This window comes from Rattus norvegicus, chromosome X (assembly GCF_021556685.1).
Source record: "Rattus norvegicus strain SHRSP/BbbUtx chromosome X, alternate assembly SHRSP_T2T, whole genome shotgun sequence".
Taxonomy (NCBI): domain Eukaryota; kingdom Metazoa; phylum Chordata; class Mammalia; order Rodentia; family Muridae; genus Rattus; species Rattus norvegicus.
The window spans coordinates 115,642,433-115,665,815 of record NC_141554.1 but is presented as its reverse complement, the minus strand read 5'-3'; the positions used below and the strand labels follow the sequence as shown (position 1 = coordinate 115,665,815).

At 39.1% G+C, this 23,383-nt stretch overlaps 1 protein-coding gene across 2 annotated transcripts in view; it reads left to right on the top strand.

Moving 5' to 3' along the window:
* Positions 1-1,958: 1,958 nt before the first annotated feature.
* Positions 1,959-23,383, top strand: part of Chrdl1 (chordin-like 1) — a 103,857-nt gene continuing 82,432 nt past the window's right edge. Inside the window, 2 exon segments of one of the 2 annotated variants that reach the window (NM_199502.2) lie at positions 1,959-2,353; positions 6,069-6,217. In NM_199502.2, coding sequence (NP_955796.2) covers positions 2,202-2,353; positions 6,069-6,217 — 301 coding nt within the window. In that variant the 5' untranslated portion in view covers positions 1,959-2,201. 2 annotated transcript variants of the gene reach the window in all.

Below are 23,383 nucleotides of genomic sequence, written 5' to 3'. Positions count from 1 at the left end.
GAACTGGTAGGAAGGCTACATTTTTATTCACCTAAAGTAGAGTTGCAGTTTCAGAATCAAGACCAGAGCTAAAACAAGGACCACGACATTTATATTAATAAACAATCTCTCGGGGAATTACAGCAGCCACATTTACTGTTGCCAACAAAATGTATAAACGATCTTGAGTGGATTCAATAGAACTAATTAAGTAGAACCAATTGACAATGATAACTTCCTTTAAGCCACTAAGTGTGGGGATGTTTTATCATGCAGTAATCTAGATACTATATCAACCAGCAGGGCTGTGCGGTTTTAGCCAGCTAGATGAGGTTTTCAATCTCAGTCTATTTATTTCAAAAGCTAGGATCCATGATTGTCTCTGTTTCTTAAAACCCATTCCCTGAATACTTCTATAAGTGTGCTGGAAAAGATGGTGAAAGTTGGAGCACACACACACACAAAGGGAATTGAACAGGCAGCCCTAGCCCTAGAAGAACTCTGGTTAGTGATACAAAATATCAGCACATTAAATGCCACAGTTATAAGGCAACACAGCTCCAAGTTCGAACTAATTTACTACAGCACAAATTGAATGCACGTGGCAATGTATGGCTACTTGGGCAGCAGAATGGAACTAGACACATTAAGCCCCCAAGGCAACCTCTCAGAAAGGGCGGGTCTCTCTCTTGGTAACAATGAAATAACCATCTCCAGCAATGCGTGGCCAGGCTGAATGATACTAATACTTAAGTCGGTAGAGAAAGGAGGATCCCTTCTAAGGACAATTATTCTTGTTTCAATTCTCATTTGTTCCTTGCTCCCAGTGCGTGGGTTTTTGTTTGCTGGCTTGCTTGCTTTTCACTAACCACAGTTTCACTGAACCGCAATTGCATTTCCTTCTGTAGACTAGAGATAAGACGAGTTAAGACTCAGGATATGTGAGTTAGACTCTCAAATATGTCATTTACTATCTGTGTGACCTTGCGTGCATCCACCGCTCATGTCGGTTTTCACGTCTCTGGAAGAAGTTGATTTGACTGGCACAGAAGGTCCCCGGCATCTCTTAAGAAAAGCTACTGATAACTTATTAAGTTTGTAAGGAAAGTGTCAAGGTTTTAAATGCTAATATTGATGTAGTACACTGTATACACTCCGTAGGCCATAAAGCGGGACACGGGTGTTTAGAATATCAGCATTATCCACTTCATGTACAAAACACCCTTCGGATCTCCTCTAAATATGGGAGCTTAAACTGTGAATGGGTATTGTCTGTCAAGAAGTTGCTTTGTGAGTTTTCAAGGATTCTGAAGTCCGACACATAAGTACACATCAGGAGTAGTGTCTGTGAGCTCCAGAAAAACTACTCGCTCTTCGTGTTTTGATTTTTGAAGGTCAGGCCCTTAGTCCAATATAGAGTCTGCAGGACTGGTAAAAAAGGGGTGGTGATGTCTGTCGGGCCACTTCAAATTTTCCTCAAAATATTTAACATTTAGTGGGGATGCTTCTCACGGGGTTTGGGAGAGCAATCTCTTTGTGGCAGAAACTAGATCTTCCGAGTTGCCCTCAGTCTCCCTCCCTTATCATGTTCAGAAAAGCACCAAGCCTTTGTCACTTGTGGTGATGATAAGAGAAATGTCCCAAAATGATGTGTCTTAGGGTGTGATTTGTAAGGCCAGTTCAACTTGCACACAGAGCACAAGTCCAGGAGCAGACCAGGTGCAAAGGGAAGGGTCCCTGCCCCGCAGGAGAGAAGGCGAGGTGCATCCATGTCGAGGAGTCATGGGTTGTTAAGAATTAGGGTCTTCAGGACTTCAGCATAGGTGGGGAGCTCTTCAGAGCATCCTCTGCAGAGGCGGAGGATGGGTTGCAGAAGATGCGCGGTCCCTTTAAGACCCCAACGCTCTACTTGCCAAAGGAGGGGTGTGTGGTGGGGGCGCTGCGTGATGGGAAAGTGCCGGCTGAGCCTCACACTTTCTCCCCGTTTTGTAACTTTCGGGTCTGGGATGTAGGAATAAAGCCCGGTGCTGGGACCAAAAAGGGGTGCCTATTTGCAGCGGCTGGGCTGCTTGCTGGAGAACTTCCCGCCAGCGCCAGACAGCCAGGCCAAGTGGGGAGCGGACAGGCGGGCGGGCAGGTGGCCCCGGGCCGCCGCGCCCGCGCCTTGGCTCTGCCCCCTGGAGCCAAGCGAGCCTCTGCTCCCTCGTGGTGCGAGGGCGGTGATGTTTTTCCTCCCACCCACTTTTGAGTCCCCCCTCCCCCTTCGCGCGCACTCAAGTTCTCGCCACAACCTGCGAGCCCCAGACCTCGGAGGAGCGCCCCAGGGAGCTCAGAGCGTGTGCAAGCGTGGCAGAAGGAAGAGGCCAGTGCCCAGGTCAGTAAGCAGCGCCTTATGCCTTTCCCCTCACCTCTGCCTCTCTATCCAATCCTTTCACAGGTGGGGTGCATTCTGTTGCCTGGAACTGTCCCCCTGGACGTTCCCTCAGGGTGCTTTGAACTTTGGGACCTGCCATCCCAAGCAGTTCTATAGTCCTGCTGACAGAATGAAGAGAGAACCCCAGGTACCCCCAAGAAACAGACTGGGAGCTGGGGATTTGAACCCACAACTGCCGCTCCGTGTTCAACCAGTCTTTTTACTTGTTTTGGTACTTCTTAGCCTTCCAGAAGCAGTGCCGGCATTCCCTGACAAGATACCTATGGGTTTTGTGCTTTGGTTTATTACTACATGTGTGCAAGGGAGAGCCAGTTTTGCTCCTTTAGTGAAGCACTGTGGACTGATTCACTAGTTAATGAAACAGGGTGAGTGGAGGAGAGGCTCCTGTCTCTTTAGGGCATCCTCCTCATCCACACCTTTCTTTTTTTCAAGCCCAGACCGCTGGGATCAGTTCGACCTACTAGGCTCAAGAAATAAGTGGGATTGCTGGATTTTAGGGCCTGAAAAACCTACCTTCCAGCCCTGCCACTAACTCAACTCTGATTTCCGTCTCCGTCCAGTGCACTACCCGGTGTTTGACAGTATAATTGTACGGAGTCAAGCGGAGTGCTAGATCAGAAGGTGTTTTATAAGCCAAAAGCAAGGCGTTCTCTTTGTCAGGCATAAGCAATGATGAAGGTTCTGCCTCTGACAGGAGATACCTTGGACTCAAACTCTCATCTTTCTTTGGTATCCACCCAGAGTTAAGGGAGCTTTTGTTGTTGGGTGGTAGCTTGGTAAGAGGATTTCAGCTGATGGACAAAGACTGGGGTCTCCAGTGTCTTTCTGATTGTTTGTCAGAAAGAAAATTGCTACCCAAGGGGCTATCCCACAGATGCCATTGGCTGAAACTACAAAGTCAGCCAAGCTTCTGCCTCAGCCTTGAAGAGACACTGTCAGGTGTAAAGTGGTGTCTGTCACATGGATAACTGTTGTCTTTTCTTTAGAGATGTCTCTGGTTCTGGTCTGCTCAGGAGATCTGCTTTGAGAATGTGCGGCCCAGATGATCTTGCAGTTACAGCTGAGCAAGGAGCAATTGGCCTCTTTGCTTGATTCAAATGAGCAATGTGAACACTGGTTTCCTAGAGACACCTGAATTGATGCCTTTCCTTGGGTATCTGACACATTTCTCCATCTCTTAGAAAGCCAAAACACTCCCGCAGCCCATCTTTACTCTTATGGTTATTTGCAGGGTTTCGTCTTCTTTGTTCCATTCTTCCTGGGCCCTGGATCCTTTGTCCTTACCCCAACAGGTTACAGTTCTAAGTAAGCTGTAAGAACCAGTGCAAGTTCAGCAGCACAGCAGTCTGTGTGAAGCAGAGAGTTAATGCAGAAATAACTCCAGTTAACTGGGTCAAAGTATAATTTGAAAAATTAGGGACACTTTGGCTCTTTGCAGGAATAAGAGTCGGATGTTTCCTGAGCGATGCTTCTGTTTATTGCAACAATCCCAACAAATGTCATTAACAACCTCCTGCCCCAAAATAGAAAGGTAAAAGAATAAAGAGAAATAGAATAACGAAGAGCCCTGGGGAGTGAATCCTTTTCGGTTCAGATTTCTGCACAGAACACAAAGGCAAGACTTCAGGATCTTGTAAATCATACATGAATATTTATAAAACGATTCGTTTTCTGATATTCTCCATCACCTCTGGGAGGCCACACAGATGACAGGAATGCCAAAAGAGATTAATTGCTCTCTAGTCACCAACTTTTCTGTTTGCTCATAACATTAGTTGGGACCCAAGAAAAGCAAAAATTCTAAGGGCCACTTTCTTGCCAGCTTGAGTTATGAAGCAGTGCTACTGTTCACCAAATCGCCCAACCATTGTACAAGCAAAACAACCCCGTTGATTCTTACATGGGGAGACTCAAAAGCTATGGTTTCAGAAGCACCCCTTGAGATCTATATGTGATGGTGATAAATTAGATTTCCAAAGTTAAAAATCTTGGTCTTAAGGAGACTTAGAGGAAAGAAGCTTATTAAAGCAGACTCAGGAAGAACTCCATTGGAGTGGGTGGCTGTGTTAAACTGTTAATAAAAATGCTTTGCTTCAAAGGGACCTAGTTGCTCTCAACATACAGTGATGTTCTGAACGACTCAAAGTAGATTGGAAGCCCACAAAACAGACAGAAGCATCAGAATCCAGGCTTTCAGCAAGGCTAGGAGCATGCCCTAGGAGAATGTGAATTTTCCATAATGCGCAGGGTGAGCTGAGAAAGAGAGTAGATGGGTGCTACACATCGGCCTGATAGCACAAATAAGGCTCTATGATCAGCCAGGTGTGCATATATTTATAATCTGAAACAAAGAGGGTTTTTTTGTTGATGGTGGTGGTGGTGTTTTTTTTTGTTTGTTTGTTTGGTTGGTTGGTTGGGTTTTTTTTTTTTTTTGGTTTTGTTTGGTTTTGGGTTTTGGTACTTTAGACAAGGTATCCCTGTGTGAGCCTTGAACTTACACTGATCCTTGTGCATCAGCCTGCTGGGATTGCAAGCATGCACCACCAGGCTATACTGATACAATGGATTTTTTCAATGATCATGGCAGTGACATCCACTATAGAGCCCAGAGAGATTCAGTTCTCAAAAAAAAAAAGCATCTTGCATGTTGTTCCATCAAATAAATAGTTATGGCCAATTTTACATAAGATTCACTGAAAGCACCACCATGTGTGTGTTACTACTTATGATTATCCCCTGATTAAATGCTTCTAGAATATTTAAATATTTTCCAATCACCTGTTGGAAGAATTTTATGAACTCTTAGTTCCATGGAAAATAGTCTTGACTGGACACAAGCAAATTGTCTGTTTTAAAGCTTCAAAAGCTTAAGACTTCAAGCTTGCCCACCAATACCTATTTTTAAAGAATTGTGGTTGCTTTAACAGACTCTTGCGTGGTAGGACAAATTGAATGAATCACTGTTGAAATTTGCTTAAAATTTTGTTGAATGTTTTTTCTCTTAAAACCACCCCATTTTACATTTCTTTTCACAATGGGCTTCATGGGGAGAAAAATGTCCAAACTATTCTAAGCAAGAAGACTTCTCAGATGTTCACTTGCATCCACTACCAGATTGCATCTACATTTTGCAACCTAAGCTCCCAAAGTGAAGATTCCTTTAGAATTCATAGAAGACAGGAGAGAAACACTGATTGGGGAGGGAACTTTGAACGATTAATGATTAAATTAGTCTCATCCGAAGGCTACTAGGCTTGTATTTCAGATATAGCTGTAGTAAAATCCTTGCTACTTGTACCTCATTTGCCAGAATAGCCCTTTGAAAAAAAATAGACCCCTAATTTCTGAATCTCTAGTTCCATCCACCAAAAATAAAATGTCCAAAAATTTTCAATTTTTCTTTTTCTTTTCCTATAACTTCCTTGTAAGGATTTAGCCTCAGTGTTGGACAGGAATATGTACTCAACTCAGGAGAATTTCCTCCCATAATCTTTACAAGACAGGAGAGGCAAGTTCTTTTTCTTCTGCAAACAATGCTTGCACTCTGGTACATTCCTCAGTATTTTTTTAGCCAGTTAGGAACCTAAGTATCATTGATGTTCATCAGTCCCTAGGGATCTCTTTTAATTACTCCTTTCTTTTTCCCTCCCAACAGCTTTAGCCCACCAGTCCTAGGAGTCTCTGAGCTGCATTTTGCAGTAGCTCAAAGGAGAAGAGAGTGGAAAATGGAAGGCATAAAATATATCGCCTCCTTGGTTTTCTTCTTTGTTTTCCTGGAAGCAAGCAAAACAGAGCCAGTAAAACGTAAGTATCTCGCATTTTTTTTAAAAAAAATAAAATCTCAAATGCATCATGTCTTTGAAATTGTGGTTATATTCTGTAGGGATTATGATTAGCCCAAATGTGGCCATGCTAATATTCTATGAAAAGGACGTAAATGTTACTGATTTATGTATGAGTCAATGAAAGAATGAGAGCTTTGAAGCAAGCCAACTAAACTTGAGGCTGTTTTTCTGATTATCATATAGTTTTCATCTCAAAGAAAACATGACACATTTTCGCTTTCCTCTTCTCAACTCTACAACTATCATTCTATTTTACGTAACTCCAGAAATATCTGACAGATGAGCTGGATTTTTTCCCATTTTCAGACGCTTCAGTGAAGGTTTTAGTTTATGAAAAAGCATAAAACCAAGGAAGCAAAGGAAGGCAGGCTCTGCATATTCTCTATTATCGGAAATCAATGAAGGAACTGGATTCAGACCCAGCAATAGAACTTAAATGCCAAGAACTGTTAGGAAATTCGATGTCATTTATTGGAAGGAATGTCCACACAAACCCAGGCAATAGTTCTAGAAAAATCAGTGATTTGTCTGGGCTAACACATTAGAGAAAATGAGGGTGGTAGGAAGGCTGGAGGGGATGAAATTTAATCTGCCACTCCTTGCTGCCACTGACACATCTGATCTTATTACAAGCTCTCTGCTACATTTGCACAGCATAGGCCCCAACTTCTTTTGGCCACTTACAGCCACGTTTGAGGTCAATCCTTGCTCTATGTTTAAGGAGGAAACTAAGCTATGATTCTTTTTTAGGGAAAAAAAAAGCATAAAGTGGAATTGGTTGAGCAGGGGTATATTCTGTGCTCCACTGAACTTATTCATGAGAAAGAGCTGTAAAATATTCTTGATAGGAGCTGTAGCACCATCTGAATCCCATCATTTGAACATTTATCTCTTCTATCCATAGAATTAAATATGGGCGACAAAAGGCGCATTGATATGAAAGGGCAGAACCCAGCCTATTCAGTCAGTAAGAGTGTGTCTGTCCCACAATGATTTTTATAGCAAACGGTCTTCTTCCTGGGACAAAAAGTGCATTTGATAAGGAGCTCAAGCATCTGTGATTTGTAGTGACATCTAGTATAAGTGAGGCATAAATGGAAGAGAAGTGGCGGGCAGTCTCTGAAAGGAAATTGGATCTTTTCCCCTTGTCTTTCTCACATTACCCACTTTTCCATGCATCCACAGAGTCGTCCATATCGGAACACTCTCTGTTTCTTTAAGTACATGTGATAGAAATGTTCTCTGCCCGTTCTTAACTCCGTTAACAATTGGCAGATATCAAAAATTCCTGGTCTCTTAGAAAGACATTTCCCTTATACCCTGTGTTACTGATGGCCTCACAGGGACTATTGTAACTCTCGATAGACTATTTCTTCTTGGAGGTCTTCCATACTTACCAAGAATCGAAGAATATTATCATAAGACTTAGAGCTCTGTTGACAAATCAAAGAGAGATGATTTATGAAGCCTAAACTGATACTTTCTAATGTTTTTTTTTGTGGCCATTATTATGTCTCGAGGCATTTTACTATTTGGTTGGTGTAACAGATGGCTTAAGGCACTGGTTTGGGTCTAATATTTCAGATTATTCTCAGATGTTGAGGACATCATCATGGTAATTGCTTGCTGAAATTTCATGTGGTCACACCCAAATCAGAGATATGCAAAATAATCTTTATGGAAGAGAAAATCTCACAGTATGTGTGTCATGTGTGCTGCCTTTACACATGGAATGTTCATGCCCATATATTTGTATTGATACCCTAACAGGAGTAAGTAATAAACAGTGGAAATATCAGGCAAATGGAGAATTCCCACAAATGATCCAAGTACTGTATTAAAAACTCATTTTTTAAAAAAAATTGGTGGCCCTATAATTTTTTTCTTAAATTATATCTCAGAAGGACAAATCTATACGTGATAGCCTTCTATGTCATGTTAGAACATTTTTAACAATGACATGTTTTACTAATGCCTAGATCATTTTCAACTGCATGTATATTCCATGGTTTAACTAAGCATGCTCTATTTGTAGATATGTTGCTTCTAGTTTTTGATATTACAAATTAAGGGCATTAGTAGAACTCTTTAGATGTTAATGCACAGGTTTGTGAGGAATTGATAGTCCAATGGTGGTTTTAGTTTTAATCTTGATAACTGTCCAATTGCTCTTCAGTAAGTTCCTATTACCTCTGTATGAATGTCCATTTATAATTCATTTACCAAGAGAGTTGTTAATCTTTATACTGGAGGATCATCATAATTGTATGAAATCATATTTCATTTTTGCCTTCATATCTTCCTATTCCTATGGGGTCTTTTCAGTAACATTTTGGCTTAATTGCTCTTTCTAGTTACTTAGTTTCCATGTATAAAAATCTTACTAGCTTTTTGTTATTCCAAATACTGCTTGTGTAAGTCGTGTTTTTATATCACTGTTTAAATTCTGTGTGGTGAGGTCTGTATTCCTTTCCTCTGTGGCTACTGAATTTCCTGGGAGGTCTCTCCCACCCTATATTATTTTCTTTTCTTTTGGAGTTTATCCATAGTTCTCTGTTCCATGAAAATTTTAGATTCATATATGGGATGCACCAGAGAATTACTTTTTAAGTCTCTGGGTTCATGAATAATAATTATGATGTTTTTATACTCTCTATTCCAGAATTTCTCCAAGTGGAAATCACTATATTTTAAAAAGGAAAAAATTCTTCAAAGGGAAAAGACACATATTTGTACTGTCTAGTACAGGAGAAAGGAAGGCCTAGGAGTATATGAAAAGGAGTGTTATTTTTAAATTTTACAAAGCTGAGAAAAATATATAAATTTAGAAGTGTTAAAATTTTTCATCTGTTCATACTGTCTGTCTCCATTTTCCTTGAGGAAAGCTCAGTGTTTGAGTTTCCAGGTGCTGGTTAGAATAGAGTAGATTTGTCTGAAGTCCAGGAGCATGCTTGGTCTATCGGGACACTCTGGGTAGGAAGCATGTGAGGTAGCCTTATGGTGAAAGATCCTTTCACAGTCGCTGTGGAAATATGAAGAGTTTTGGGAAAAGTGCTTTGTATGCAGAAAACTCTGTTCGCAAGGAGTGGCGAAGACTTGTGTTGCCACTTACTGCTAGCTAATTAGCTATACTTGTAGTTGCTTTCACAAGCAGGAAGACAGGCTAAGGACACCAGGAAATACTGATAGTGTACTGCAGTGGATGAATGAGCCATTTGTTGCTTATGTAAAAGTTTGCTACTGTCCAGCATCAGCAAAGTTTGAGGTCCTTAGCCAGGAAAAGATCTTTCTATAACTCCATTATTCTCTGTTGTTAAAGTTGTAGTCAATGAGGCCAGGAAGTTCTTTTGAAGTTCAAAGGAGCGTAACATTCACAGCATAATATTCATGCAAATATGGGACAAATGGGCTAACAAGTTTACCCCTTTTGGCAGATCTAACTTAGGTAATGAAGTATTGATCAAAGTGAAGTTGAAGAACTGAATTGTGAAGAATATTTTATTATATGTTTCTAATGAACCAGACTATACTAAGTCTGGCAGAGCTGCTGGAGACAAAACTGTGTCGCATGGATCCATTCCTGCTCTATAAAAGTAAACTGGATCTCTGAGAGAATATATTCTCACTCATTTTTCTCTTCCAAGCTGAAGCTTGCAAACATTTATGTTTGGATTAAATAAAGTGGGAGGGTAGAATTCTCAGGAAAGGGGAGCCACCAGCATAGTAAGAGAAGAAAAAAAGCTTAGCAATTTGTGGCCATGCAGGCATCTGCTACATCTCTGGTGAAAGCCAGACAAAAAAAGCACAACTTTGCTAAGCTCTCCTTGGCATTTCTCATGATTATTAAACATTAAAAAGAAGCAATAAAGAGAATATACCTATTAAAGTTTATCTAGGGGGAAGAAGATGAGAGGAAGAGTACTGTAAAATCAGATAACTTTGTCATGATATGCCTGCCTTTAATTTCGAAACAGAGGATTGTGAATTTAAGGCCAACCTGAGCTAAGCACGTTCTTAGCCCTCGGTGAAACAGCTTAATATTTAAAAAAGCAAGTTCTGCTTTTTTTTAAAAAATACAGGAGCATGGCGACTTTGGAATTAGCCTAGATTCAACCGTTAGTTTTACAAATGTCTTGTGTACTTGGGGAATATTACCCTCTATATCAGTGGTTCTCAACCTGCGTGTTGTGACCCTTTGGAGGTCCAATGACCCTTTCCCAGGGGTCACATATCAGATATACTGCATATCACATATTTACTTTATTATTCATAACAGTAGCAAGATTACAGTATGAAGTAGCAATGAAGTAATTTTATGGTTGGAGTCACTACAACATAACAACTCTATTGAAGGGTCACAGCATTAGAAGGTTGAAAACCACTAGTATAGGTATGTTTTTCCATTCCTACAATAGAAGAAATAGCAATCACCATTGGATTAATTTTCCTCATTGCTGTGAAGAAACTGGCAGAAAAACAAGTTTAGGGAAAGAAACATTGATTTTGGCTCAGTTTGAGAGTGTGTTTCTTCATGCCCAGAAGAGCATTGCTGCAGGAATTGAGGCAGTTGATCACATTTTGTCTGTGGTCAGGAAGCACAGAGACAAGTACTGCTACTCAGTACCCTTTCTTCTATTCATTCAGATAGGGACTAGACCCCAAGTGCTGTCCCTAGGATAGTTCTTCCCATATCAGTTAAACTAATCTAGAAAGCCCATCACAGGCATGTCTAGTGGTTTGTTTCCAAAGTATTTCTAAATCCCATCAAGCTGGCAACCAAGACCAACCATCTAAACCAACAGAATCATTTGCATACTGCCTGGGACGAAATTAGCTTTTAATAAATGGTAGCCATTATAGAAAGATTTTTTACAAAACCATGTTACATGGTCCACTAAGTTTGGAGATGAAAAATTGAAACAAAGTGGCATCAAATGACTTGGTGCAAAGACAGATCGCTATAAATGCCAGGCAGAGTCAGAACTAAAGCACAGATCTCCAAATACAGTATTCTCCTCACTATACCAATTTGGCTCTGGAAAATCTTTGAAGAAGCCAGTTCATTTTCTTGAATCCAAGCCCAGGCTTTTACATGTGGCAGCAACTTAATATATAAGTGATGAACCAAGTGACTGAATAAAGGCCTTTGTAACGACAGTTCCTTAAGAGAGGCAATGTTCACTTTGGGGACTTAAAGAACAAAAGTGATTACCCAGCAGGTACAAGGGTACCTGAATTCCATCGCCAAAACCAGGACAGTAACAATAACAACAAAAGCAAAAAGCCTGAGACTGGGGCCAGGAAATGGCACAGGAGGAAGACTTCTAAGCAGGAATGAGCATTTGTGTTTGAATCCTTATTAACCCGTGTAAAAATATATTACCATAGCAATGTGGGAGACTTGATGGCCACCAATCAAACTGCAGATTCAATAAAAGATGTTGTCTCAATATAGCAGAGTTATTGAGCAAGACACTCAGTATATTCCTTTGTCCTCCATGTATAGGCATGACTGTGCATACACATGAATATGAACACACACACACACACACACTCACACACATACATACACCTCACATATAACACAAAGATATAGACACGAATAAAAATAAAGTTTGAATTTTCAAAAGACAGGCCAAGATGAAAAATATTCAGTTACATAATTGAGCTAAATAAAAATTCTGAAAAGTTAAAAATATGTTCCTGGGAAGAAGTCTTACATTCTGGCCAGAGAGCTGAACATTGGAGTAGGGACTATGGAGAAGAGACAAGAGAAAGCAGGACTTCGGTTTTTGTGTATTTTGCATAAAGCACCTGGACTTTTAATCACATCACGAGGTCATGCTGAAGAGGATTTTATTCATTTAAGATTTATAGCCTGACTACTTCCACAAACATTGGATACGGGCTGGAGATGAAGAGACTACTTAGAAGATAATGATTTTTAAAGATGAAATAAATCGTAGGCCATCTAAATGAGAAAAAGTCAACCCAGTTAGGATGTAGTTAGGTAGATGATAGCATGTTTACTTTCAATTTGGTGTGTACCTTCTGAAGAAATAAAAAGAGAAACCTTTGGGTTTGTTGAAAAGCAGCAATTTTCCCTATAGAGTAGCCCCATTTCCTACCTGCTACTTAAGCTGTGTTGATCTTGAGCAGCTCAAATAAAACATATTCAATGTGGTAAAAAGAGAATGGCTATACGCTTAGACTCGTAAGATAAAGAGGAACTCTGGTATTTTTTTACTTAGCCATCTGTAAAGGAATTAAGTAATAACAAAATAAATAATGATGATAAAACATGTTCTATGTATCTTAACATTTAGTTACATTAATTAATTGGCACTCAGTATAAAGAAATGATCACGAAATAGATATCTAATGTGCCTATTAGACTTATAACAGCTGTCAGGCATACAAAGAAACCTTCACATTAACATGGTTGTTTTTCTAATATAAGAATAGGTTCTCACATGGACTGTCCCTGGACTCTGACCTCATAGGTAGCATTGAATATCCTAGTAAGATCACCAGTTTAAGGGGAAGCCCTGGGTCCTGCTAAGACTGAACCCCCAGTGAACGTGATTGTTGGGGGGAGGGTGGCAATGGGGGGAGGATGGGGAGGGGAACACCCATTAAGAAGGGGAGGAGGAGGGATTAGGGGGATGTTGGCCCGGAAACCGGGAATGGGAATAACACTCGAAATGTAAACAAGAAATACTCAAGTTAATAAAAAAAAAAAAGAATAGGTTCTCATTGCTACACGTGTAGAAACTGTATAAACACGTAAGAGAAACAACAGTAATCTTAAGATGTATGGATAATCATGGGTACTTATTACAGCTACTCATAGAGTTCTTCTTCTTAAGCTCAGCAATACATACATATATACATACATATTAAATGAAACAGTCTCGAAACCAATTTGACTCAGTACTTGTTATGTCAATTCTAAAATGCACCAATACTGAACATATATTCTCATGCTGTCCAAAGTGAAAGTTAGGGACTCTTTGTTTGCATGAGAGATACATTTGATTCTGTTGTGAAACTTGTACTCTTGATCAATCAGGAAACACCCCCAGTCAAACAGGTCTCCTTTAGGCAAAACTTGTGATGTTGAGGTGCTGATAAGAAGGACTTTTTATAAAAAAATAAGAATGTGGATTTTTGGTCATAGTCCTATGCCATATGACATGGAACAGATTTTTAGCCAGAAAAAAAAAATTTCGGGTCAAGTTTCACCAGCTAAGTAGCCTTTTTGTAAATGGATATCCCTGTGGCCTCATAGAAAGACTAATGAGAATACCATCCACTTTCAGTTATCCATGCTAATAAGAGATAGAAAGACATGATGAATTGAAATTTCATGGCATATCTCCTGTCCTCATCTTAACCAATAGTGTCAACCTTCTGTGTCAACCATCTTTCAACTATCGCCCCTGTCTTCCTAGTGCGTTTGATTACCTACTAGTAGAGGATCAAATTAGACACAAACCAAATAAAAAAGGATAATGACATGTATACAATATTTTTCGTGGGTATAATATTTTGTGTGTGTAGGGTGGGCACATACGTGTGTGTGTGTGTGTGTGTGTGTGTGTGTGTGTGTGTGTGTGTGTGTGTGACTTAGTTTGGGGCAAATGATCCAGCAAATGTGATTGAGATATTTAATTCCTGGATGAGGAAATAAGCCATAACCATGGAATGAAGAATTTGACTTCTTTCTAGATTTCCTTTCTTACTGTTTTTCACAACTGAAAATGAGGTCTTAAAGCCCTGAGGGAATAGGACAGAAACTTCGACTCTAAAATCTCATGCCAAGGAACTAAGACACAAGTTATGTAACTACTGAATGTTGCCCTTCCTATATTGTGCTTCAACTTTGATAAATGAACAGAGGAAAATACTTTTGTTTTCCTTTCCCCCCTCACTGTTCTAGGAGCTTTTTAAAGAAATTAATAATTAAAAAGGAATTTGTTTACTTGGTATGTCCACTCCACATAACTCAAAGCAAAGATTCATTTCTCCCTTTCACTGACCGTATGTGTTATAGCAGAATAAATATTATTGCAATGCTGACATAGGGATGTGTCTACAGTAAGAGCTGCTCTCAAAAATAGTTCATGGGAATGTCTTCTTGGTTTTGGACTAGTGATAGAGCTATTGACCCTTTGACCTAATCTTGGGAGAAGTGGAGAGCATTGATGACACAGAGTTATGTCTCCGTGGCTGTTTACATTCTGTATTATTCCTCTTAACAGGGGTTAGTAACGTAGCAGGAATTTCTACTTCTAATTAAGGCCAGCTGAGCTAATTGAAAAGTAGCTATAATGATGCAGGTTGAAGATCCATTTCCTATGGTAGTTGACTTCCTTTGGGACTCTCAGATACCAGTAGTTAGCTGCTATACTTTTTCTTCTTCATATCTCCCAGAGATTAGCGTAACATCTTCATTTCAACAAAATCAACTCATTGGTGCTTCATGTCCAAGAAGATATACTGGGATTTTAGGTGTGAGCTACATTGTAGCTCATTAAATTCTTTCCTGGAACTTTTTAAAATCCAAGCTTACAAGCATATGTTGAAATTAATTTACCTTAGTTTGTGAAAATTGATAATTGCTCAGTGTGCACATAAAGAGGTGTTGTTTATAATTGTGAAAAACCCTAGATATTGAGTGATGTTAAACGATTTCTTCTTTAAAATTGGTTGTTTTTTATTTACATTTCAAATGTTATCCCCTTCTGGTTTCCCCTCTGAAAACCCAATGTTCCATCCCCTCCCCCTGCCTCCATGAGGGTGCTCCCTGTCCCACCCACCCACTCCCATCCCACCGCCCTATCATTCCCCTACTCTGGGACATCCAGCCTTCACAGGACTCAGAGCTTCCCCTCCTATTAATGCCAGACAAGGCCAGTGACTCTTATGTTTAATTTTACTATATGCTTGAAAAATATCAATGTCAATGATTGCTGGGACTTTATTTAATAGCACCAATGTTACTGTTTAGTTCCTTGCCTGCCCCTGGTCCCAGTCTTTTGCATCAGTAAGAATCTCATTGGCATAATAAACTAAATATATCACTGATCTAAAACCAATATAGGTGATGTAATACCACTATATTTGCATTAGGATTGTTTTTTTTTTATCAGCAGTGGTGTTTTGAGTAAGGTTTTTGCAGTCCTAAATAATTCAGTTTGGAAGACAGTGTGATAGTAACATGGCTTCCATGAGATGTGAGCATATGGGGTTGAAGTAAAGGAAAGGGAACTTTAATTTTGGGTACATTCTTTTTTCCTAACAAGATTACTTTAGCTCGAGAGAGCTGTTCTAAACTTTGTTTTGTTGCCAATACAGATGCAGAAGTTCAAATTGATGGGGAGGGGAACACCCATATAGAAGGGGAGGGGAGAGGTTAGGGGTATGTTTGCCTGGAAACATGGAAAGGGAATAACAATTGAAATGTAAATAAGAAATACCCAATTTAATAAAGATGGAGAAAAAGAAAAGAAGTTCAAATTGAAGCATTGGCCATCTACATATTTTTAAATGTTGCCTCTTTACATTTATTTCTTTTACTTGTGTTGTGGCTTGGCATAAATGAAAGTCAGACTCCCACTCACAGGAGCCTCCATCATGTACGTCATGGAATTGATCTCTGGTCCTCAGGCTTGGCAGGGGGTGCCTTTCCTCACTGAGCCATCTCACTGGCCCATTTTGAATATAAGAATTTTTAATGTCTAAATGCATTGAGAACTCACATTTGTATAGCTTATTTTATTTTAGTGACTGTTTAATCTTTCAAAGGTCTTAATTTTCCATTGTCCCATTCTTTGATCAAGTAAGACAGAGATAAATCACCCAAACATGCAGATCACAGCTGGTAGCAAAAATTCCTCTAACTCGTTATTTTATATTTTTGGTTGTGAGCCTAGCCTTTAAAGGCTGAGCCATCTCTCCAGCCCCTAACTCGTTATTTTAAACAGGTAGATCTGATATCAACCATACAGTACACTAATCCACCTGAGAGAAGAATAAAATACATGTATACAGGGTCAGTTTTTATGTAAACAATGGATTTACACTTAAAAATAGCTTCCAAGTGCTTTTATATTCAAATAATGTAGCCCCAGATACATATTGCTATGCAAAACTAATAATGCTACTTGACGGTGTCATGTTCATGAGTTTGTTTTCAAGTATGTCAGTTATTTCTGAAAGACTGAAGTAAGTTTTATATGTAGAATGCAAATCATTTGATTGTCAGTGAGAATATAAATTTATTGTCAAAATAGTCATTTTCTTGTCACCCACAAAAAGGGAGGGAAAGGTGTTTCATTTAGATATAGGTATTGTGGAATTCATGATCTTTCTTCAATAGTTAAAGAATATGAGATTACTGAAATATTTCTAAGTTGTATATGTATAAGGAAGTTATATTTCTAGACTCACCTGAAAACCACATATATTATGCCTAAAAACTATTTTGTTTGGTTTCCTGTGTCCTTTCAGGGAAAGCATGGTCCTCAATACACATTCTTACTCAGGAAATATACTTTAATGTTCATTGTGAGGGAAATGGCAATATCATACAATTGGAAACAAGAAATGATTACTGAAAATTTAAACAAAATATTGGCTTCATTATTCCCTATAGAGTTTTGGCTGTTTGAAGCTGTTAGGCTATCACAAACTGTTGATAGGGACAAAGGTTAGTATAGCTTTTCTGGGAGAAAGTATGGCAATATATGTCAAGAATTTAAAAATAGGCAAGACTTTTGACCCAAGAACTCTGCTTCTTAGAAATTATATTCAGAAAACAACCAGTGTAGGAAGGTTTGTCATAAAACTTTTAAAAATAGAAATGGCAGCTTTGTAATTGGTCCAGTAGGGAACTGGTTAATGTTAAGGTTAAACTATATCTTGATAAAGATTATTGTTCCTAGGCACAGAGTATGGGAGAAAATTTAATGTCATAGCAATATTCTCATCATCGGGTGTCAATTTTGTAAAAGAATTTCTATCTATATGATATCTGGATTAAATAATGAGTTTCTAGCTTCCTTCCAGGTATGCAAAGGCTTTAAAGTTCTCAATTCCGTTGTCTTAGAGTATACTTGACCGAACTGAGAGTTAATGATGCCTCTTAGATTCAGTAAGATTGGAGATGGACTGAAAAGAATATAGATAGAGGGGAATAATCACAAGAATTTCCATTTAGAAAATTTCAAACTTCGAAGATTAAGATATAAAAATCAATTATTTTCCTATATGCTGGCAAAGAACAATAGGAATTTGAACTAAATATGTGTATTACTACATATCAACACACTTAAAAATAATATATATATATAAAATCAACAGTGCATTTAATACAAATTGTATTAAACTTGTAAGACTTAGACGATATAAATAAAAAATCAAAATAACTAATTGGAGAAGTAGTCCATGATACTTGGTTGAAACATTAAAGATTGTTAGTATTGACTTTTCACAATTTAATCTGTAGGTCAATAGCATTCAAAATCAGAATAAATTTTTTGTGAGTCAAGTTTGTATGAAAAAGTAAAAGATATAAAATAGCAAAAAATAAGTACCGAGAAACAATGATATCATGGAACGGATATTACGTGATTCAAGACCTATTGTATAAGCTGGAACAATGAAGACTGTGACGCTAGTCAAAGGAAAAATAAATAGATCAATAGAACACAACAGGAAGCCCAGAAATAGACATGTGCAAACACTGTCAGGAAACTTTCAACAAAGAAGGAAAGTTGTAAATGAAATGGCAGATAGTCTTTTCAATAGATAGTGCTTGTACAACTGACCTCATACATCCTGAGTAAATAAGTTAATTAGTTGAGCCATGGATCTAACATACTTCACAACACCCTTGGAGTGCATCAGTGAGCAAAGTCTAGGTAACAATGTAGCTTTGGCAATGACATTTTGAATAAAACATCAAAAGTACAATTCATGAAATAACTGATAAACTAGACTGTTAATGTTAAAAATAAATCCTTTTACTTCTCTAAAAGACATAAGGTCAACAAATACTATACTCTAAAATTGAAACCACCATTCTTAGGCGAGCACACTGGTTAACTGTACCACACACTTAAGGTTGACGTTACATGGTGTCTGTATGCTATTGTTCCATAAGAAAACACAGAAGGAGTACCCCCTAACTCACTCCTTGATTACCCTACTTATGCCACACCCAAAGTCGTCAAAGACATTGCAAATAGAAAATAGTAAACTGGTATCTCCCATGAGTATATGTGTGAGAAACCTTAAAATTTTTATTAATTGAGGAACTGGAAAAATGAATCAGTGGTAAAACAAAACAAAACAAAAAAAAAAAAACAAAAAAAAACTTTTGCTACTTTTGCAGAGTACCGGAGTTTGGTTCCCAGCACATCCATGGTGTGCCATAGAACTATTTGTAATTCCAGGTCCATGGGACGTGGCAATCTCTTTTGACCTCTCCAGGTATCTGCACGCCTGCACGCGTACGTGCATACACACACACACACTTTAATAAAAATAATATTTCGTTAATAAATTGAATTTAATGGTGTATGAAAAGAATGATTTTCCATAGTCAGGTGGGATTTATTGCACGTATGTAAATATGTTCCAACATTAAAAAAGTCCATTAAGGTAGTCTAGTATATCAACAAGCTGAAGAAAATAAACACATGATATTATCAAAAGATGCCAAATGAAGGCAATGCATAAATAACAACATAACAAATTACATGCAGGATCTTTATGAGGGAAACAAAAAACACTAATTAAATGAGTGAGCTAAACAGAAATATATTTTGTGCTCATGAATAGAAAAACACATAGTTGACACATAACCTCACTTGAAAGCTTACATGAAAGGGAAAATACCCTGAATAATTTAACAGGATTAAAGGAGGAGAAGACAATAGTAGCAGAGTTCTGACCCTACACATTTTCAAGGCTGCTGTGCCTTTACAGCGCATTTCTAGGCATATATGTAGCAAATTCTAAAAGTCAACAAGAACAGGAACAAGCCATGGACAAAACACCCAAAAGACAGTTCACTAAGAAAGATATGCTGGTGGCAAATGAAGAAAGGCTCACATTCCGTGACAGAAAGAAGCAGCAATGTGGGTGCTGGAGAGATGGCTCAGTGAATAAAAGCACTGGCTGCTCTTCCAGAGGTCCAGAGTTCAATTCCCAGCAACCACATGGTGCCTGACAGCCATCTGTAATGGGATCCGATGCCCTCTTCTGGTGTGTCTGAAGACAGCTACAGTGTACTCACATCCATCAAATAAATCTTAAATTAAAAAGAAAACACACAAAATAAGTGATCGTGACCGAGAACAGTGTCTCAGGCCCTCAATACAAGCACTTGGGAGGCAGAGGCATGCAGATCTGTTTGAGTTCAAGGCTAGCATAGTCTACATAGAATTACAAGCTACACAGGGATACATACTTAGAATCTCTTTGAAGTAACATGTTATATTTAATATGTTTATGTTTATAAAGATACTGCTGTACACTTATTAGAATCTCCAAACTTTGAGAATAACAAGTGTTTTTCTTGGGGGGGATATGGAACAACAGAAACTTTCTCACTGCTACGTGGGGCATATTAGCTTTGTTTCTGTTGCTGTGATTAGACGCCATGACCAAAAGCAACTTGGAGCAGAGTTTACGTCATGTTACAGATTATAGTCCTTCAAGAAAGGAAGTCAGGAAGGAAAAGCAGGGCAGCAATCTTGTAAAATCTCAGATGAGTTACATCCTTTTTTTATTAGAAGATAGATTAATAGGACACAATCACAATCAAAGCAAAGCAAAACCAAACTCAACCATCTAAAAAGTTCACTTGACTTGTAAGTCCCACTAACCATCCAGTGGGCTCCAAAAGGGCCTGAGAAGCTCTTCTCCTCCGGTTCGGCCATATGTGGCTCACATAATTCGCCTCATAGGATCAGACTGGCTCTAGGTCCCGGTTGTTACTGCCTTTGGCAGTTGTCCCGTTGTACTGACACCTTGCTAGAATCCTCACTGCGACTGAGGCACCTTCTTCAATAGTCTCTCCAAACCTCTCTACTGGGCCTCTGTCCCTACCATATGGTGTCAGACCTCAGCTGCTTCCCATGACCCCATTTATGAGTTCAAAACCAGCATTTCCTAAGTGACATTACCAACACTCGCTGCCAGCATGAGATGCAGACTTGGCCTCCCTGTACAAAAGTTTCTCTGTGTTGACCTAGAAAAAAATCCTGTCAGAAGATATCACCTCAATGATGCGGGTTTTTTCTTAATCACAACTGATTTCTGAGACCCAGCTAGCCAGTATCAATTGTTCTGTTTAAGCAAAGGCTGTCCTTCAGTGGAAAGTCTCCACATCACAGCTGGCTCCAGCTGACCAGAACTGCAGATTCCTAATTCAAAATGGTACAGAAAACATAGTCTTGATAGTCTCTGCTTCCTCCTGAAACTTCACAAGCCAGACCTCCATCTTCTGCAGTTCATTCCACATCCTTATCATCCAAGCTCCATTAAGCTTTGAACACTCGAGGGCTTTTCCAGCCCCAAACTCCAAAATCTTTCATAATTCTACGCAAACCAACATAGTTCTGTCACAGCAACAGCCCAGAATCCTCATACGAATTTCTGTCTTAGTCAGGTTTCTGTTGTGGTGATTAGGACCATGGTCAACTCTCTTTGCTCTTCTCTTCTCTGCTCTCTTCCCCTCTTCCCCTTTGTCCCTTCTCTCCCCCATTCCCCTCCCACTCCCTCTACGTGCTCATGGCCAGCCTTTACTTCTCCCCCCTTCTACTCTTCTTCTCTCATTAAACCTTTCCACATGGAACCATGAAAAAAAAAAAGACCACGGTCAAATGCAACCTGGGGAAGAAAGGATTTATTTTATTTCGTGCTTCCAGGTAACAATTCCTTGCTGAACAAACAATTCCTTACTAGCTCAACCAGGGCAAGGACCTGGAGGCAGGAACTCATAGAGGCCATGAAGGAGTGCTGCTTGTTGGCTTGCTTCCCCCAACCTGTTCTGCTTCCTGCCTTATACCTCAAGGATCACCTGGCCACAGTGTGCTGAGCACTTCCCCATCAATCACCAGTCAAGAAAAGGCCCACAGCTCTGCCTATAGACCAATTTGATAGGGAGAGTTTCTCAACTGAGTTTCCCTCTTCTCAGTCGATGAGCTTATGTCAAGTTGACAGAAACCCTAACCACCACACGGTGGGCATGCAAAAATGGTAAAGGAAATTTAGGAGAAAATTTACCAATTCCTTTCAAAGCTAAACATAACCTTACCATCTGCCCCAGAAACTGTTTTGTTACTAATACTTAAATGAGGTGGAAACTTATGCCCATACCAAGACCTGTATACAAGTTCTGTGGAATCTTTATTTACAATTTCTAAAAAATAAAGTAGCCAACTTTTCTCTTAGCAAGGGAATAGTTGAACAAGTTTAAGTGTAGCTATATAATGTATTTTTGATATTTGAGATATATGATAATAAAATAAGTGAACGACTAATGATACCATGAGATACAGAAACCTTAAATGCATATAGCCAAATGAATGAGGCTAACTTTAAAAGGCCACATATCTGATGTTACCAACACTGTGGCATTCTAGAAAAGGTAAAAGTATAGAGCGAGGAAAGTGTCCAATGGAAAACAGAGCAGAGGAGACTTTCAGGACAGCAAAGCATATCTATTTGTTATTGCAATGGTGTATATATAGCATCCGGTTGTAAAAACACATGGAACTACGAGTTACAAAGAGTGGACCCTAATGCAGATCATGTACATATACTTTGGTTAATATTAGCAACTCGACATTGATTCATCAAAGAAAATGAATCACATTGATATAAGATATTAATAATATGGGCAAATGAAAATGTAGGTGAAAAGTATTTGTACCTTCTGCAAATTATTTTTAACACTAAAACTGCTCTAACAGATAAAAACACATTTTAAAAACAAAAGTTTGGAGTGACATTACCCGAATGTGGAAAGTGTTTAATTTTTGGTTGAAAGATTTTATGTGATTTTTTCCTTTCTGTTGTTTTTATTAGTTTTTTTTTACAAATGCACAATTTTCATATGATGAAATGCCCCCTCTTTTAGAACAATTTTTTATCTTTATTAACTTGAGTATTTCTTATTTACATTTCGATTGCTATTCCCCTTCCCTGTTTCCAGACCAAAATCCCCCTAACCCTTCCCCCTCCCCTGCTATATGGGTGTTCTCCTCCCCACCCTCCCCCCATTACCACCCTCCCCCCAACAATCACGTAGAACAATTTTTATACATGCATTTTGTCCCATAGAAAACACCATAATCAAGGTATAAACTGGCTCCGTCACCTCAAACACTTCATGTTTGCCTTTTTATTGTTCTTTACTATAATTTCTTCTTTTTTCCTTTTATTGAAAATAGATTCTTTTAAATCTATTTTTATTTATTTCTTTTATATGACTGCTCTATCTGCATGTACACCTGCATGTCAGAAGAGGGCATCAGATCCCATTACAGATGGTTGTGAGCCACCATGTGGTTGCTGAGATTTGAACTCAGGACCTCTGGAAGAGTAGCCAGTACTCTTAACCACTGAGCCATCTCTCCAGCCAATGAAAATAGATGTTTTTATCATCATCATCCAGATTATAGTTCCCTCTCCCTGTGCTCCTTTCCGTTCCCCCTTACCTCCTCTCCCATCCTGATCCACACACTTTCTGTCTTTCTTACACCTACATCGTGTAGGGAACTGCCTATGCTTTCCCATCAGTTCCAGCATTCAGGTTCCACATTAAGGTCTTTGATTAAGGTCACTCATTTTGTGCAGGTTGATAGATACAGGTCCAATTTTGTTGTCCTGAATGTTGACCACCAGATTTCCCGGCACCATGTGTTGAAGATAGCTTTTCTCCAGTGTGTTTTTGACATCTTTGCTATGGCCTATTCTTGAGATCATATCTTCTCCTCCTCTAATTATTCCTCTTCATTTGTACCTACCCATCTTGAGACAGGGTCTTCCTATGTGGCCTACATTGGCCTTAAAGCTGCAGCATGCCCCACCCACACCCCCACTGCCT